General features: G+C 32.8%; 1 protein-coding gene across 1 annotated transcript; it reads left to right on the forward strand.

Annotated features, from left to right (window-relative positions):
- Positions 1-718: 718 nt before the first annotated feature.
- LOC134283230 (uncharacterized) lies at positions 719-6151 on the forward strand. The gene is made up of 6 exons (XM_062765683.1): positions 719-1106; positions 1288-1422; positions 3365-3568; positions 4046-4101; positions 4224-4361; positions 5691-6151. Exons 1-6 carry the CDS (start codon positions 1089-1091, stop codon positions 5719-5721), a joined length of 582 nt encoding a protein of 193 aa, XP_062621667.1. The 5' UTR covers positions 719-1088; the 3' UTR covers positions 5722-6151.
- The last annotated feature ends 9025 nt before the right edge of the window (positions 6152-15176 follow it).

Below are 15176 nucleotides of genomic sequence, written 5' to 3' on the forward strand. Positions count from 1 at the left end.
CTGTTTGCATTATGCCCCTGACTGATAAGAAGCTTAGAATGGAAGTGACAAGGTTGTACAATTCATTTGAAGAGTGATTCTATGCCCTTGGGCCTCTTGTTTTTAAAATCATAATCCCCAGAGATAGGATGAGGCCACAATAGAAGATCATATAGTTTAACATAGGAATGTATGAAAAAAAAAATTAAAATCTTCTTCTCCAGAACAGAAAAGGTATGATAAGTCATACTGATATGATGCAAGCATTGTCAAGTTATGTAAATTCAATTCTGTTCAAATCATGACTTCGGGATAGGGTGGGGCCACAATGAGTGATTAATGGTTTCACGTGATAGGAATAATAGGGGAAAAAAAATTCAAAATCTTCTTCTCAACATTTGCAAGATATAATTATAGGTAGTCATATTAATATGGAAGCACCTTCAGGTAGTGTAAATTCAAACGTTTTTCAAATTATGATTTTCGGGGGGTTGGGCAACAATAAGACTCAGTTTTCGCACAAAAGATCAATACATGTAATCATGTTTAGATCTATCTGAAAGAACTGATTTGTCCAATTACTCACATTTAAAGGACAATCTGAAAATTATTGCATCTGCTATATTAAACGTATCAAAAGTATATTTCCTCATTAAAATTATTCCTATCAAAATTTGTTTATTTGCCTTACCTTAAGTGTAACGAAATATTAGAAGATATCAATGCTGCAGACTTACTAAATCATATAATTTTAACAGTCATTACAAAGGAATCATACAGTATATTAAATTTTATATCATTGTTTACTTCATATAACTTTGACTGCATATATATACCTTTGTATAGGAGATAACATTATCATGTTACTGTTTTAAAAGGACCAGATACAGTCTGCAACTGCACAGAAGATTTACATCCTGGAAGACATCGAAATTAGAAAATACAAAGATGGAGGGATCTATGGCAAGGCAAGCATTTTGTGTGCCAAGACCTACTTTGGATGTGTGCATGACTTAATCGTAACAAATGAGGCCATCTTCCCAAAGATAAGGGCAGACAGCTGCTACTTAGTAGTTGACTACCTCTTGCTTCAGAATGGACTGCTGAAAATGACAGAGGCTACTAAAGTATGTTCTTCCTGCTATATAAAATCAATAACGATAATATACATGATGCTCACAAATTATTTCAAATGAAAATTCAAGAATATGAAATGCCAATTTTTTATGATGAAAATAATGAACATCTGTATAATTTCAAATAATAATATTTTTTATGAATGTACTAAGTGAAAAAAATTATTAATAGCTAATGGACACAGCCAGGCCCACAATTAACCAATCGGTTGTCACCCAGTGGAAAAATCCACAGCTGGTTAAGGTAGCAGAACTGACAGCCCTGAAAAAGGGCGACAGGGTGTCAATTAAAGGAACTGTGACGAAGGTATGTATTTAAACTGCATCATACATGAAAGAGTTGTGTGAAAACACCTTCCCCATCCTAACAAAATGACAAAAAAATTGTTACATATATGTTAATGTACTGATTAGAAGTTGAGAATTTATTGGTACACATGGACATACAGAGGTTGGATTTTAATAGAATGTAAACTTAGTAAAACACAAAAAGAATTTCACATCTGTACACTTAGAGAAACCTATAACCACTAACTAATATGTGACCTCTAAGAAATCTCATTGGCTCCTCAGTGCAGTTGATTTGGTAAAACTGATAAGTCTGGGAGGAGGAATCCTATATCTTTTTACACATAAATTTATGAAAGATCTAACGTTGAAGAGACTGCAATCACTTTGCCATGCACCAAGTCAACATAAGCAGTCAGTCACATCTGTCAGCTTACTGGTTATCATGTGTTGACTGTAAACTTTATAAATATTTCATCTTCTTGAATCTTCCCTTGAACCGTTATGCCAAATCATAATAGAAATGGAAAACACAGTGTGATAAATAGAATATTCTTAGTGCATTTAACCACTTCATGCAAATATTTTTATGCACAGATATAAAATTATAAATATAGAAAATAATATGTCTTTTCTTTCCTCATTTACAGGGATTAACAATTATATTGGCAATGCAATATTGCACACACAAAAAATACATAACCCTCTTATGCTTGTTATGTTATTACATTTCTAAACTAAAATCCTTCAATTAAAATAGGTTCAACATGTTTTCTTGCAACTTCTGAAATGACTAAATGTAACCAAATATTTGTAACTCTGACGCGTCTTGTCAGGTATGTGACCAACTGTTTACATCATAAAAGTCTTGTATTCCTGGATATACAGTTTCATGGGGTGTAGAAATTGAGTGCTCCTTGCCTCCGATTTCCACGCCCCCATGAAACTACATCTAATACAACTTGACATTTAAGTTTTAATTTGTAGTCCTTTACATACTAAGAAAAACAAAGCATGTGCTTTAATATTGATTAATAAAAATATTGAAGAAAATTCTTGCAAAATCTTAAAGATACTGTGCTTAAACTTTATGCCTCCCACTGAAAAAAGGGGCATATTGGTTTGCATCTGTCAGTATGTCATTACACCAAGACCAGACATCAACTTGGGACAGTAGTACCCTCAAAAGAAGTAGCTATGATGAGGTCACAAAGTCAAGGTTCAAAATACATTGAACATAAAAAGATATTGTTTGCTTAAAATCTTGAGAACTTATCAAAGGTGGTACACTGGTAACCCTTAAGGAGTAGATGTGGTTGCAAAATCAAGGGGTCTGCCCTGTTTATTTACCAAAATCTTCGTAACCACTTGGGGATAGTTATCTTATCAGCTGTGTGCATTCAAGCAAGAAGTAGTATCCTGTGGTCCGCTACACTTGACACCCTGAATAAATACCATCTCATGCATTAAATAAAAGATAAGTAACATGCACTGAATAAAAAAAGAAGTTAGTCAGCTTTCATTTTTTGCTTTGAAAAACAAAAAAGGTACGACACAGGTGAAACAAAAATGGCACTGAAGAAAAGGGCATGGCAATGCGCCACAATAGTTTCCCTTTGATTTAACATTTAGTCTAATATTTTCATTTTTACAGCATAGCTCATGAGGTTGTGGTGGGGCGGGAGCAAAATATACTGCAAGATCAGCAAGAATAAAGTTATACATAAAATGTCCAAAGCTATACATAAAAAACATTTAGTCTAATATTTTCATTTTTACAGCATAGCTCATGAGGTTGGGGTGGGGCGGGAGCAAAATATACTGCAAGATCAGCAAGAATAAAGTTATACATAAAATGTCCAAAGCTATACATAAAAAACTTCAAACAAAGCATTTAATTTATTTATATTTTCAATTTAACGAAAGTGATCATATGTTCCCATATGGACTTATCATTTCAGGTGTCACCACTGCTGGAAACCGAAGTCAGCAAAAGAAAGATCATTTCAATTGAAGAAGACGGAAATGTGGTGGAAGTTAAACTCTGGAATGAGGAAAGCAACAAAGAGTGCCCTGTAGGAGAAATTGTCAAGCTGAAATGTCTGTCTGTGGATATTTACAAGGATAAATATTCATTAAATTCAACCAAAAACACAACCTGTGAGGTTTGTAAAATTCTTAATTGCATTATTATTGCAGGAAAATTTTTAATAGAATTCAAACAATATTCTAAAGTAATTAATTACTGGCCAGTGCATAAGAATCATTTTGCTTATGCATTGAAGTTTTTCAGTTACCTTAGTGACAGAAGTGGACTGTTAGCAATTATTAAATGTTTGTTCCAATTTTATGATGTCCACTGTTTAATTTCTGAGAATATATTGTGAATCTATCCAAAACGAATGTGTGAATAATTCACCAATGACCAAGCACAAGAAAATTGAAAATGTTTCTGATGGCGTGGGACTTCCATACAGAGCTGCCTCACACTGCACAATCATTGCAAATTTAATGCAGCTATTGGGACTCAAGATTCTTACAAGAGGATCATTACCAATACACTTGGTACTAAAATTTTCATTATCTAAAGCAATTAAAGTTGCATGCAGCAATTTTTAAATATACAGAACTTTTCTTTACAGATTCTGCAGGAGGATGACGACTTTGCTGGAACAATTGAAGCTGCAAATTTTGATCAGTATGTAAATTTGGTTGTATAAATATATACCATTTTAAGAAATATGATTATCTGAGAATTTCTCAAATTCTGGAAACTTTTCTCATATTTCATTGAAATGAAAAAATATTTTATTTCAATAGAGCTGGACAAAGCGTATACATTAATGGTATGATTCTGAAAGTAGAGGAGAGAGACCTCGACAGAATTTTTCCTTTGGGAATGTTCACAGAGAATGTCTCAATTGCTGGGAAAAAAAGGGGCTCCACAATAACAACCATGTAAGTTTCCATTGTTGGAATCATGTAATTATTTCATAATCACAACAAAAAGCATTTAATTTGATAAGAAATTTTGCATATCATGAACACATCTTCTATTACGCCCAAAAGCTTAAGTGAGCTTTTCTGAATAAGATATTCAATGCCTAATGACCATATTTAAATCTAATAAATGAATGGTGCGATTTTTGTAATCATCATATCCATTTGAAGGTGTTTACAAATAAAAATACTCCACCTAAGGATTTTACACAAAATTGTCCAATTAATTGTACCTTGAATTTTACATCATTGTAAAAAGTAATTTCATTTTCATACAAATCTCTTGGTAAAAAAGCATAAATCCTTCTTTATTAAAATATAAAATAAAATGATTTTCAGCAGATATTTTGAGAAAATTAAAATTTTCTTATTTTTGTGCAGGTAACTCTTAAAAAAAACTTGAAGCTGCAAAATGGCCACCTTCTAATATGTTACCAGTCATGTGAATTTGGTTTGTCTCACTTTCATCGTTATTTAGCAATACATATCTAACTACTTTAAAATGATTCTAAATTGTTCAGTATCCCTTCAATGGGGATTGAATGTCCATTTATTGTGTATTATCTGTTGTTTGTTTTGTACAAACTTTTTAGACTTCTTCAGAACCATTGACTAAATAACTTCAACAAAACTTGCCATAAAGCATCTTAATGAAGCTGATTCATATTTACAAAAATTAAGGGCCACATCCTCTTTCAAGGACGATAATTAAGAAATAATAAAATATGGTGAGATCATTTGTAAACATCCAGAATGAACCAGCAAAAAAAAAAAAAAAACGTGACATCTTCCTTGTATATTGAAGAAGATTCAAATTTGTTTAAATAATATGACCCCATGAGGTGAGATGGAGCCAGAATAAAGGATTAAAATTTACAGAGGATTTCCTAAATTCCTACCATTTTACAACTGAGTGAATTGGAAAATTGATGTGAAATTGTTATCAGAATATAATATATTCAGCTTATTGACAGAGCTACAATTCAATATTGTTTTTGCTGGCAACTGTTACTTTAATAAATATAAATTGTCATCATAAATGACACCATTATTGTTGGTATCCGAGTCAGTGAAAGAAGTGATTTGAAGTCGGTAAAAGAAGTCATTGAGAAAATTCTGGAAATAATAGTCTAGCATTAGAGGAAAAAAAAGGGATAGCCAGATAATGAGAACCACACATCATTAGAAAGTAAAGATCACTGTACAGCTCATGAAAGAACATAAATAGATTGCATACACATTGTAGAACTCAATTGACCTTTTATTTACCATATTTGAATTTTTTAGTGAGACAATCACCCACAAAGATTCTGATTGAATTGAAGGCAAATTCGAAAAAGATGGTTACCAGAGGAGAAGATGATCAAGGCATTGATTACAGCCAAGTAGCTGAGCCTGTCAGTAATTCCGTAGAGTTCCATAGAAAACCAATCAATGTAGGAATAGAAGTGTTAATTTTTTAATGTGACTGTCATCCATGACCATTCCAATTGAATAAAGAAAGAGCAGGTTTTCTGACACCATAACTAGAACAGAAGATGTTCAAGATTGGAAACTGTAGCTTTAAATCAGCTAAATAGCTATAAGTAAGGCCAAAAATATATACTTTTGTTTCCAGTCACTTAACTGTCCCTACATTTTACCACCTGACCCAAAAAGTTTTTATGGCAGATATTGTGATCAATAAAAAACAAGTATTATTCCCCTTAATTTCTCTGAAAATGATCCCATTTGTTTTTTTATCACAGTACATGCAAAAATTAAAATGTCTTAAATAAGTATGTAGATTTACTTTGAAAACAGATAAAAATGTACTGGTAATGGCAGCTATTACTGAATGAAAGGTCTGACTAATATCAGAAATAAAACCTTATTTGTTTAAATAATAGCATCATAAAACCTGCAGAAATTGGAATCTTAAATTAGTTTATCTACTTTAAGAACTGTGAAAATTTACAAGAAGATGAAAATAAAAACATATTTTATTGCACACTATTAATGGCAGCCATTACTGAACTTGTGTCTGACTAATATAAGAAATACTCCACTAGAGATTATTCTTTACAATATAGACTACTCTCAGGAGATTTTATGTAAAAGAGGGGAAATATTTTTTATTTCAAAAAAAAAAATGTGGAAGATGCATATTTAACACAAAGATATATATATGTATATAGAAAATAATATAATGTTAAATTATTTTTCAGAAAGGCTAATATTAAAATCTACAGAAAGTATGTATAATGATAAATTCTCACACTGACTGTATATTTTGTTCTCCATGTTTTTTTGTTTTGATATCATTTTTTTAAATGTCACATTTCCTAATTAGGTAAAAATGAGGAAATGAACATGTAACTATGAGACTTCATAAAGCTGTTAGTTTAATAGGATGAATCCACACTACACACTATGCTACAAAGACAACTACAAGTGTATTTCTAAAGGCATATGCAAAAAATGTGAAAGTTATTTATCATATTTTTAGATTGGCTCAGAAAAAAGAAACCTAAGGCACATTTTTTTTCATGTTGCATTATAATTAAACATAAGACGGGGTATTCATGTCATTTGGACATATTTCTATACTACAAGGCCTCTGTGATGTAATTGTGCAGTTGTTATTGTACTTACATATATGATATATTTGGTCTTCATTGAATTTTGAAAAAAAAAAATTCTTACTATTTATTACCTACCCCAATTTTTTGGTCTTGGGGGACAGGAAGCAAGAATATATCTATTTGGCATAGTTTCTTAGAGCACCATAGAAATGTAGTGAGTAGAAGTGTTAATTGTGTTTTGTGACTGTACACCACAAAGATTGTGAATCAAGTCCAGGAAAGTTGATTTGCAAACACCTTAACCAAAGTATAAGATGGTCAAGGTTTTGAAATGAGTCATAGGTGTGAGTAATTTCTTAGACCACCAGGGAAAAAAAGCAGTGAATAGAAATTTTTTGTTTTTAAATAAACCATGATATTAAGTATGGCAAAGTAATATTTTGGAACTTTTATCCTGATTGTTTTCAACTTCTTGACCCCAGTATCTTCATTCCATGATAATTTTTGTAGAAAGACCGTAAAAACTTGAGAACAAAAAAATGTTATTAAATTTAATATCCATCATTATATAAGACAAGAAAACTTTTGTTGATGCATTTACAGACTATATATGAGAGGCAACTTCAGTATCTACTTCTTTAACTTTTGAAATGCTTGCCATGCCTGTGTGGAGGGATGTATATATGTTAATAATTTCAAATTTGAAATTATGTAGCTATATAGAAGGTCACTATCATATGCCATGACAGATATATTAGGTAAACAACTTTGTCATTTGAGCTATAAAAACTGCAAAGTTCGATTTTTTTTATTGATCAGGTTAATTTCCCAATACTTATTTTCACAAACTGAAGGGAAAAAATAAGTGTTCTCATTGTGTATATATATACACAAGAAACAACAATTCATGGAAGAATATAAAAAGAATTGATATACACTGTTATTGCAGGAATAAATGTGACAGAACTTACTTGACTTCCTTGTTTTGTGTGAAAAAGAAGAAAGTGTGATATAAAGCAAAAATATTAATGGATATTTGAATCACTCGCAGAATTAGATATTCATTAGTAAAATTGGATGATCCCTTAACATTTGAAATTTCCACTAAAATAATCAATCTTATGTCCCCATTGAAAAAGGAGGGATATTGCTTTGAACCTGTCAGTTGATGGGTTTTTAAACAAAACGTTGTCCGATCAATGTCTTGAGAACCCTTTGTTTTACAGACAAAAACGTGATTCATTAGTACCCCTTTAAAAGTAGATCTCACCTTTTGATTTGAGGTCACAAGGTCAAGGAAAAAACTACCCAGGATATATGAAAATGTCCAATTATCCAATTAATGTCTTTAGGACCCTTTCCTTGACAGACTTTAAAATACGTACATTCGTTCCCATAAAGAGTAGAATTTTGAGATCACAAGGTTAAAGGTCAAGTTTAAAATTGGACATGGAAAGATATCTTGAGAACCCTTTACATGACAGATGGCAAACTTGGTACACCAGTACCCCCTGGGGAATAAAATATTTTGAAATCAATGAATTTTATGAAACTTTCAGTAAAGATGGAAAATGACTTGAACCTTACGCATTTTTAGCTCACCTGAGCCGAAGGCTCAAGTGAGCTTTTCTGATCAAAATTTGTCCATTGTCTATCATCGTTGGCGTCGTCAGAGTCTTAAACTTTTTACATTTTCATCTCCTTCTCAAGAACCACTGGGCTAATTTTAACCAAACTTGCCACAAAGTATCCTTGGGTGAAGGGGATTCAAGTTTATTTAAATGAAAGGCCGCGCCCTCTTTCAAGGGGAGATAATAAAGAATTAGTGAAAAATTAATAGCATCTTTTAAAAATCTTCTTCTCAAGAACCACAGGGCCAGGAAAGATGAAACTCAAGTGGAAGCATCCTCAGGTAGTGTAGATTCTATGTTGTTCAAATCATGACCCCCGGGGGTAGGGCAGGGCCACAATGGAGGATCAAAGTTTTACATAGAAATATATAGGAAAAACCTTTAAAAATCTTCTTCTCAAGAACAACAAAGCCATGATGAGTCATATTTATATGGAAGCATCTACAGGTAGTGTAGATTCAAGTTTGTTCAAATCATGACCCCCGGGTTAGGGCGGGGCCACTATGGAGGATCAAAGTTTTGCATACAAATATATAGGAAAAATTTTAAAAATCTTCTTCTCAGGAACAGCAAAGTCCTGATTGATCAGAAAAAAACACAAGAACGACTTAAGCTATTAAGGAGCTGAAACTCTAAGGGATAATAGAGAAAGATATGTAGATTTGCATGCAGCTTTTCACTTTTGCAGGAACTGCTGTCCGGCGACGCTCGCTATGGCTTGAAAAAAGGCACATGGACAATGCAAAGATTTTTAACACCTTTTCTAAAATTTCTTTTCATATATAAATATTTTGTTAAGATATTGTAAGTTGAAGTTGTGCAGAATTAGTCAGAAGAATTAGTTGAGAATATGTACTTCATCAAATAAGCAAAGTAGTTGAAAATATCAAGAAGCACGTAGTGAGATCCTCAAAAGTCAAATGATGTCACATTAACCAGAAGTAGTTTCATAAAGGCTATTTTTTCAGATATCAGCATGGAATTGAATGATTGACATCACTGAAGATGTCCAGAATAATTTTTGCAAATGACGTTACTTCCAGTCGAACCGGAAGTAAGTTTGAATGGCATATTTTGACAATTACATGCATGGAAATGAATGATTAAGGTAAATGAAGACAATTTTCGTCAATTTGCGTCGTATAATTTTCAGATATTGCTCGTTTAATTATATCTCTACAACTCGGACGGAAGACCTTCTCGTTGCTCGCAACGAGATCGCATCTAGTTATTATTATTATTATTTTTCTTATTTTTTTGACTTTCTAATTTTGTGCACGCGATTTCTCAAAGACTACTGGATGGAATTACATGAAATTTTCAGGACAGATGTGTTGTAACATGAATTTATTATATCCGAGAGAAAATTTGGAAACTCACTTCCGGTGCCAAGTTACGGACAATTTCCTGAAATTAAAATGACATTTTGTCCGCGATTAAACTCAAAAACGGTAAAAGATATCAACATGAAACTTTCAGGGATAATAGATCGTGATATCTATCATCCAGGACGCGACATTTCGTTCGTCGTCTATACTTCCTGTCGTCAGGAGAAGCAAATTGAAAAAATCGTATTTTTCAACTTTTTTGTTTTTCAACATTTTTTATTCATTTTTGGAATGATAATAGAGACCCTTTGATCAATGCTTACTATATAATTTGTTTGAACATTGGTTAATCAGAACTCTAGATATTTATATTTGAAAATCTGAAGCGGACCCAAGATGGCGGCTGTCTCTGTCAACTCCGCCATTTCGCGAGTAGGGGTTTATGGAGGCAGCTGAGCGTTTGACTAAATGATACATGACAAGTAAAAAAACTACATGGACTTTCACCCTTCAATACGCTGCAATTCACTGACAATCTTAAAACTTAATTTCCGTTTTACTGCTTTAGTGTAATTGTGGTAGATAAGTGTGTGTAATGTATTAAATTTACTTTCTTAGCGTCGAAACAAATAAAGGCGATAAGAAGTTGTTTAATTTAATATTTAATTTCATTGAAGCTATCACACCTGTTCGATAGATCAGTCTATCATATAGATCTTTTTGAGAGGTTTCCAACTGTATATTTCTTGTGATTTTTAATGCACTAATTCAGAAACTATTAGCTCATATCTATAAGCATTCTGTTTTGACAGAACATGTCCTCGCGTTTTAGAAGTAAACAACTTATATTTAGTTACAATGGTGGACATTTAACGATGGCTGTGATTGGTCAACCAATGATATGACAGCTTATATATTGATATCCTCCATTTTGAATATTTGAACCGTACGCGCATCCTAATTGCGCATGTGACGTCATTATTCTAGAACATTCCTATTTGTCGGTATATAAGTCGATCAGATTAACCGGAATTCTATTTTACGCTGTATTAATCATTCCGATAATACGATAATCGGATATTACGATAAATTCCTGCTTTTGATGAATTTCATCGAAAATTATAATTTTCAGATATTGCTCGTTTAATTATATCTCTACAACTCGGACGGAAGACCTTCTCGTTGCTCGCAACGAGGTCTTCCACAAAAATATGTGATTTTGTTGTGTACAGAGAAACTATTCGAGAACCAGTGCACTTTTTGTCGTGCAACAAATATAATAAAGTTTTCAATGGGTACATACATAGCACTGTACCTCTTTGGTCGTTTTCCAGACCAGCGAACTACAGATCTGCAGAGCATTGTTCGCTGCATCTTACAGTAGATAAAATATTTCTCTAATATATAGAAAATTTGAACGAAGGCAGTTTGAGTTTAATCCCGTCTATGTCTCATTTTTCTTTATCACTTTTAAGCTTAAATTTAAGTTTTCATCTTTATAAACGATGTTTGGTGTTTATACATAGAACCTCAAAGCAAATTATCTCAATTATTACAAAATTAAGTTCGAGCTCGGAATTCAAAATATTTAATAAGTCGGTAGAGGGAGAGAGATAAGAGAAGTGCCATACTCCCGGTCGAGGCCTCATCTATAGAGATGACATTGGTTTGTGAGCAAACGAACTCTGCATGGTGGAAGTTTGGAGAAGTGCATGCATTCAGGAAAGAGTTAATAAGGTAGAGAAAACAAACAATGTTCAATCTCTTAAAATCTGTTATCAATATAAAAATGTGAGCAGGACGTAAGAGATAAATCCATAGAAATTCAAGTAACTAGGAGTACTCATCCCCTTTTGACTACTCAAATCTACTATCAAGTATAACTAATTAGGCTTATAGATCAAGTAAAAAATGTTACAATGCTCAATCCTGATGCAAAGTAGTGCATGTACTGAACATAATCAAAACATATTTACACTAAATTGCAGTGTCTGTGGTATAGGCCTGCATATGAAAAGATATGAGTGGATTGGTGTCTCATAATTTTTTTAACCCCCCCCCCCCCCCCCAAAAAAAAAAATCATGTCCTATGACAAAGTAGCAAACAGCAAACTACAAAGGCTTTTGTTAGGATTCTCTTGGTTTTTTCCAAAGTGTGGATTCAATTTCTAATTATTAGAGACATGTATGATGTAATACATATTAATCAATTTAAGGTCTTTCAGATAGCATTAGGGAGAGTGTCCTTTATCAACCCAAGTTCATTTCTCTCAGTATGTCGCGCAATACTTCAAAAAAAAAAAAAGATAGATGACAATTTAAAGAATAATAATTTATTATCACAAAAAGCATTGTAGAAAATAAATAATCGAGTCCAGCAAATTAAATTCCAGAACAGTTTGTACTATAAATAGTGAATCTTTTTGACAATTTTTTTTTTAAAAATCTGCACAATGAAAATTGAAAAGTAAAAATAAAAAGATGAATCTTGTGTTTAACCTTCTCTGACATTGTGTCGATTGTTGTTCAGGTAATATTATAAACTGGGGGGTAGGGGATGAAAATTTTATCTACATTTTGTATTATGTACAGCAGGGCAACAAGGGACGATCAAAGATTTACATAGAAATATATATGAAAAATCTTTTAAAATCCACTCAAGAACAGTCTTGATTAGTCATATTTACATGGAAGCATCCTCAGGTAGTGGAGATTCAAGTTTTTTTTTTCAAATCATGACCGCTGGGGATAGAGAGGGCCATAATGGATGATAAGTTCTAACAAGCAAATTCAAAGAATTGTGGTCCCCCGCTTTCGGTGTTTTTGTGGGCGAAATATTATATTTTTTAGGGTCAAGGTCAAAAGGTCAAAGTTATTGGTATCATATGTAAGGTCTTGCCACAATAAAAATAAATATTTAAAATATGATAGTCCTAGTTTCTACCATTCAAAAGTTGTGACCAAGGTTAAAGTTTTTAGAAAGAAGTTCTAACTCCAAGGTCAAGGTCAAAGGGTCAAGGTTCTTGGTATGCAATGAAAGGCCTTCTCACAGGGATTACATATGTGAAGTACATAAGCCGTAGCCCTTACATTTTAAAAGTTATGGTGAAGGTTGAAGTTTTTGAGAAGTACATAAATTTCCAAGGTCAAGGTTAAAAGGTCAAAATTGTTGGTATCCAATGAAAGGTCTTGCCACAAAGAATATATATGTGAAATATAAAAGTCCTTGTATCTACTGTTCAAAAGTTGTGACCAAGGTTATAATTCTTAAAAAAGTAGTTAAAACTCCAAGGTCAAGGTCAAAAGGTCAAAGTTCTTGGTATCCAATGAAAGGTCTTTTTACAAGAATAACTTATTTGAAGTATAAAAGCCATAGCCCTAACTGTTCAAAAATTATGGTCAAGGTTAATGTTTTTTCATAAGTACGTAAATTTCCAAGGTCAAGGTCAATGTTGTTGGTATTTAATGAAAGGTCTTGTCCCAAAGAATAAATATTTGAAATATGAAAGTTCTAGTACCTACCATTCAAAAGTTATGGCCAAAGTAAAAGTTTGGAATTTTTGAGTAAAAGTTGATCAAACTCCATGGTCAAGGTCAAAAGGTCAAATTTGGTAATACCCAAAGAAAGGTCTTATCACAAGGAATACACATATAAAATATGAAAATCATAGCTCCACTAAATCAAAAGTTATGGACAAGGTTAAGGTTTGTGTGACGGACAGACTGACGGACAGACGAATGAGATTTTATGTCCCCTCGCTTTCGCGAAAGCGGGGGACAAAAACAGGAATATAAAGGGAAAATTAACAAAAAAGCCATGATTGGTCATATTTACATGAAAGCATTCTCAGATAGTGTAGATTCAACATTTTTATAAAGATAACTCCTTATATGAACGAAAAATCATGTTCGACCTTCCAGCTTGTACCATCTACCGTTAACCTTTTTTAAATCATGACCCCCCGGCGTTAGGATGGGACTACAAGGAATTATCAAATTTCAATATAGAAAGAAATAGGAGATGTCTTTAAAGGGGCTGGGGGACTTGTGGCCATTTTCAGACAATTTTGACCTCTTTAAGAAGAGGAGGCTGCATATAAAACTGAAATTTTTCTTTGCAAATGATAATTGACAGCTTAAGATATATCTAAAAAAAAATTAATTTAATCCATGTTATCTGGTGGCTAATTTGTTGACCCTCCCCCTCTCCGCCCTCCCCCAGCTTCCTGATTGATCATATTTACACCATGAAGTGTACAAATATGGCCCATGCAGCAATGTTTTCCCCAAGAATCAGCTACCAGCCAAATTGGCTAACTGTTTCAATTGACAAACAAGGTGCTTTGAAATAAAGAAAATTGTCAGGTCCACAGAGATTCTGTGTGATGATCAGCCCCTATAGCCTGTTACAAATAGTCTTGAGCTCTTTACTTTGAAATATAGGGAAAACACTGGTAGGGTGGGGCAACAAGGGATGGTCAAAGTTTTATAGGAAAAGTCTCTTATTCTTCTCAAGAACAGGAAAGCCATGATTGATGATAATTATATAGGAGCATCCTCAGTAAGTATAGATTTATTCATGACTCCTGGAGTTAGGATGGGGCCACACTATTAGTTGAACACATTTAATCCTTCAAGTTTATTGAAATAATGTCTGAATGAATATTTTTAGTCAAGGAATAGTACATACATGTATATGTGTTTACAGTTGTACATTTTTTAAAATTCATAAACTCAATGCCTTTTATGTACATGTCTACAGCTAACACATAATGATTGATTTAAAAAAAATGTATACATGTATGAAGTTGTTTTTAATACCTATAGGTTAAATCTTCTGTGAGTGTACAGTAACTGTATTTCCTTACAGGACATCTGAGCCATTCAGGTGATCTATTGCTATCATTTTTTGTCTGTGTAATTATTTTTCATGCACCAGTTAAACTACTGGCATGATTATAATATGCATTGAAACCCCTACCAATTTGTAAAATTCAAGGCCGTATGGTTCAGTGTTTAAGAGTTCACATTTTAAAGCTGATAAAATATTCTAAACTTTCTTTAGTTGACAATCTACTATTTGGAGTCCAATTCTTGGCAATACATTGTACTTTTGGCATTAAAGTGATTGAATCATTTGATTGTTACTACTGTAAACAATGTCATGTGTCCCCAAAATCTAGAGTTTTCTCAACTTTCCCGCAAAAGAGCAGTAGTAAGTTAGATAACTGCGAGGTACTTGCGATGTTA

This window comes from Saccostrea cucullata, unplaced genomic scaffold, assembly GCF_032062105.1.
Source record: "Saccostrea cucullata isolate Sc308-1 unplaced genomic scaffold, CSIRO_AGI_Scuc_v1 ctg23784, whole genome shotgun sequence".
Lineage (NCBI taxonomy): Eukaryota > Metazoa > Mollusca > Bivalvia > Ostreida > Ostreidae > Saccostrea > Saccostrea cuccullata.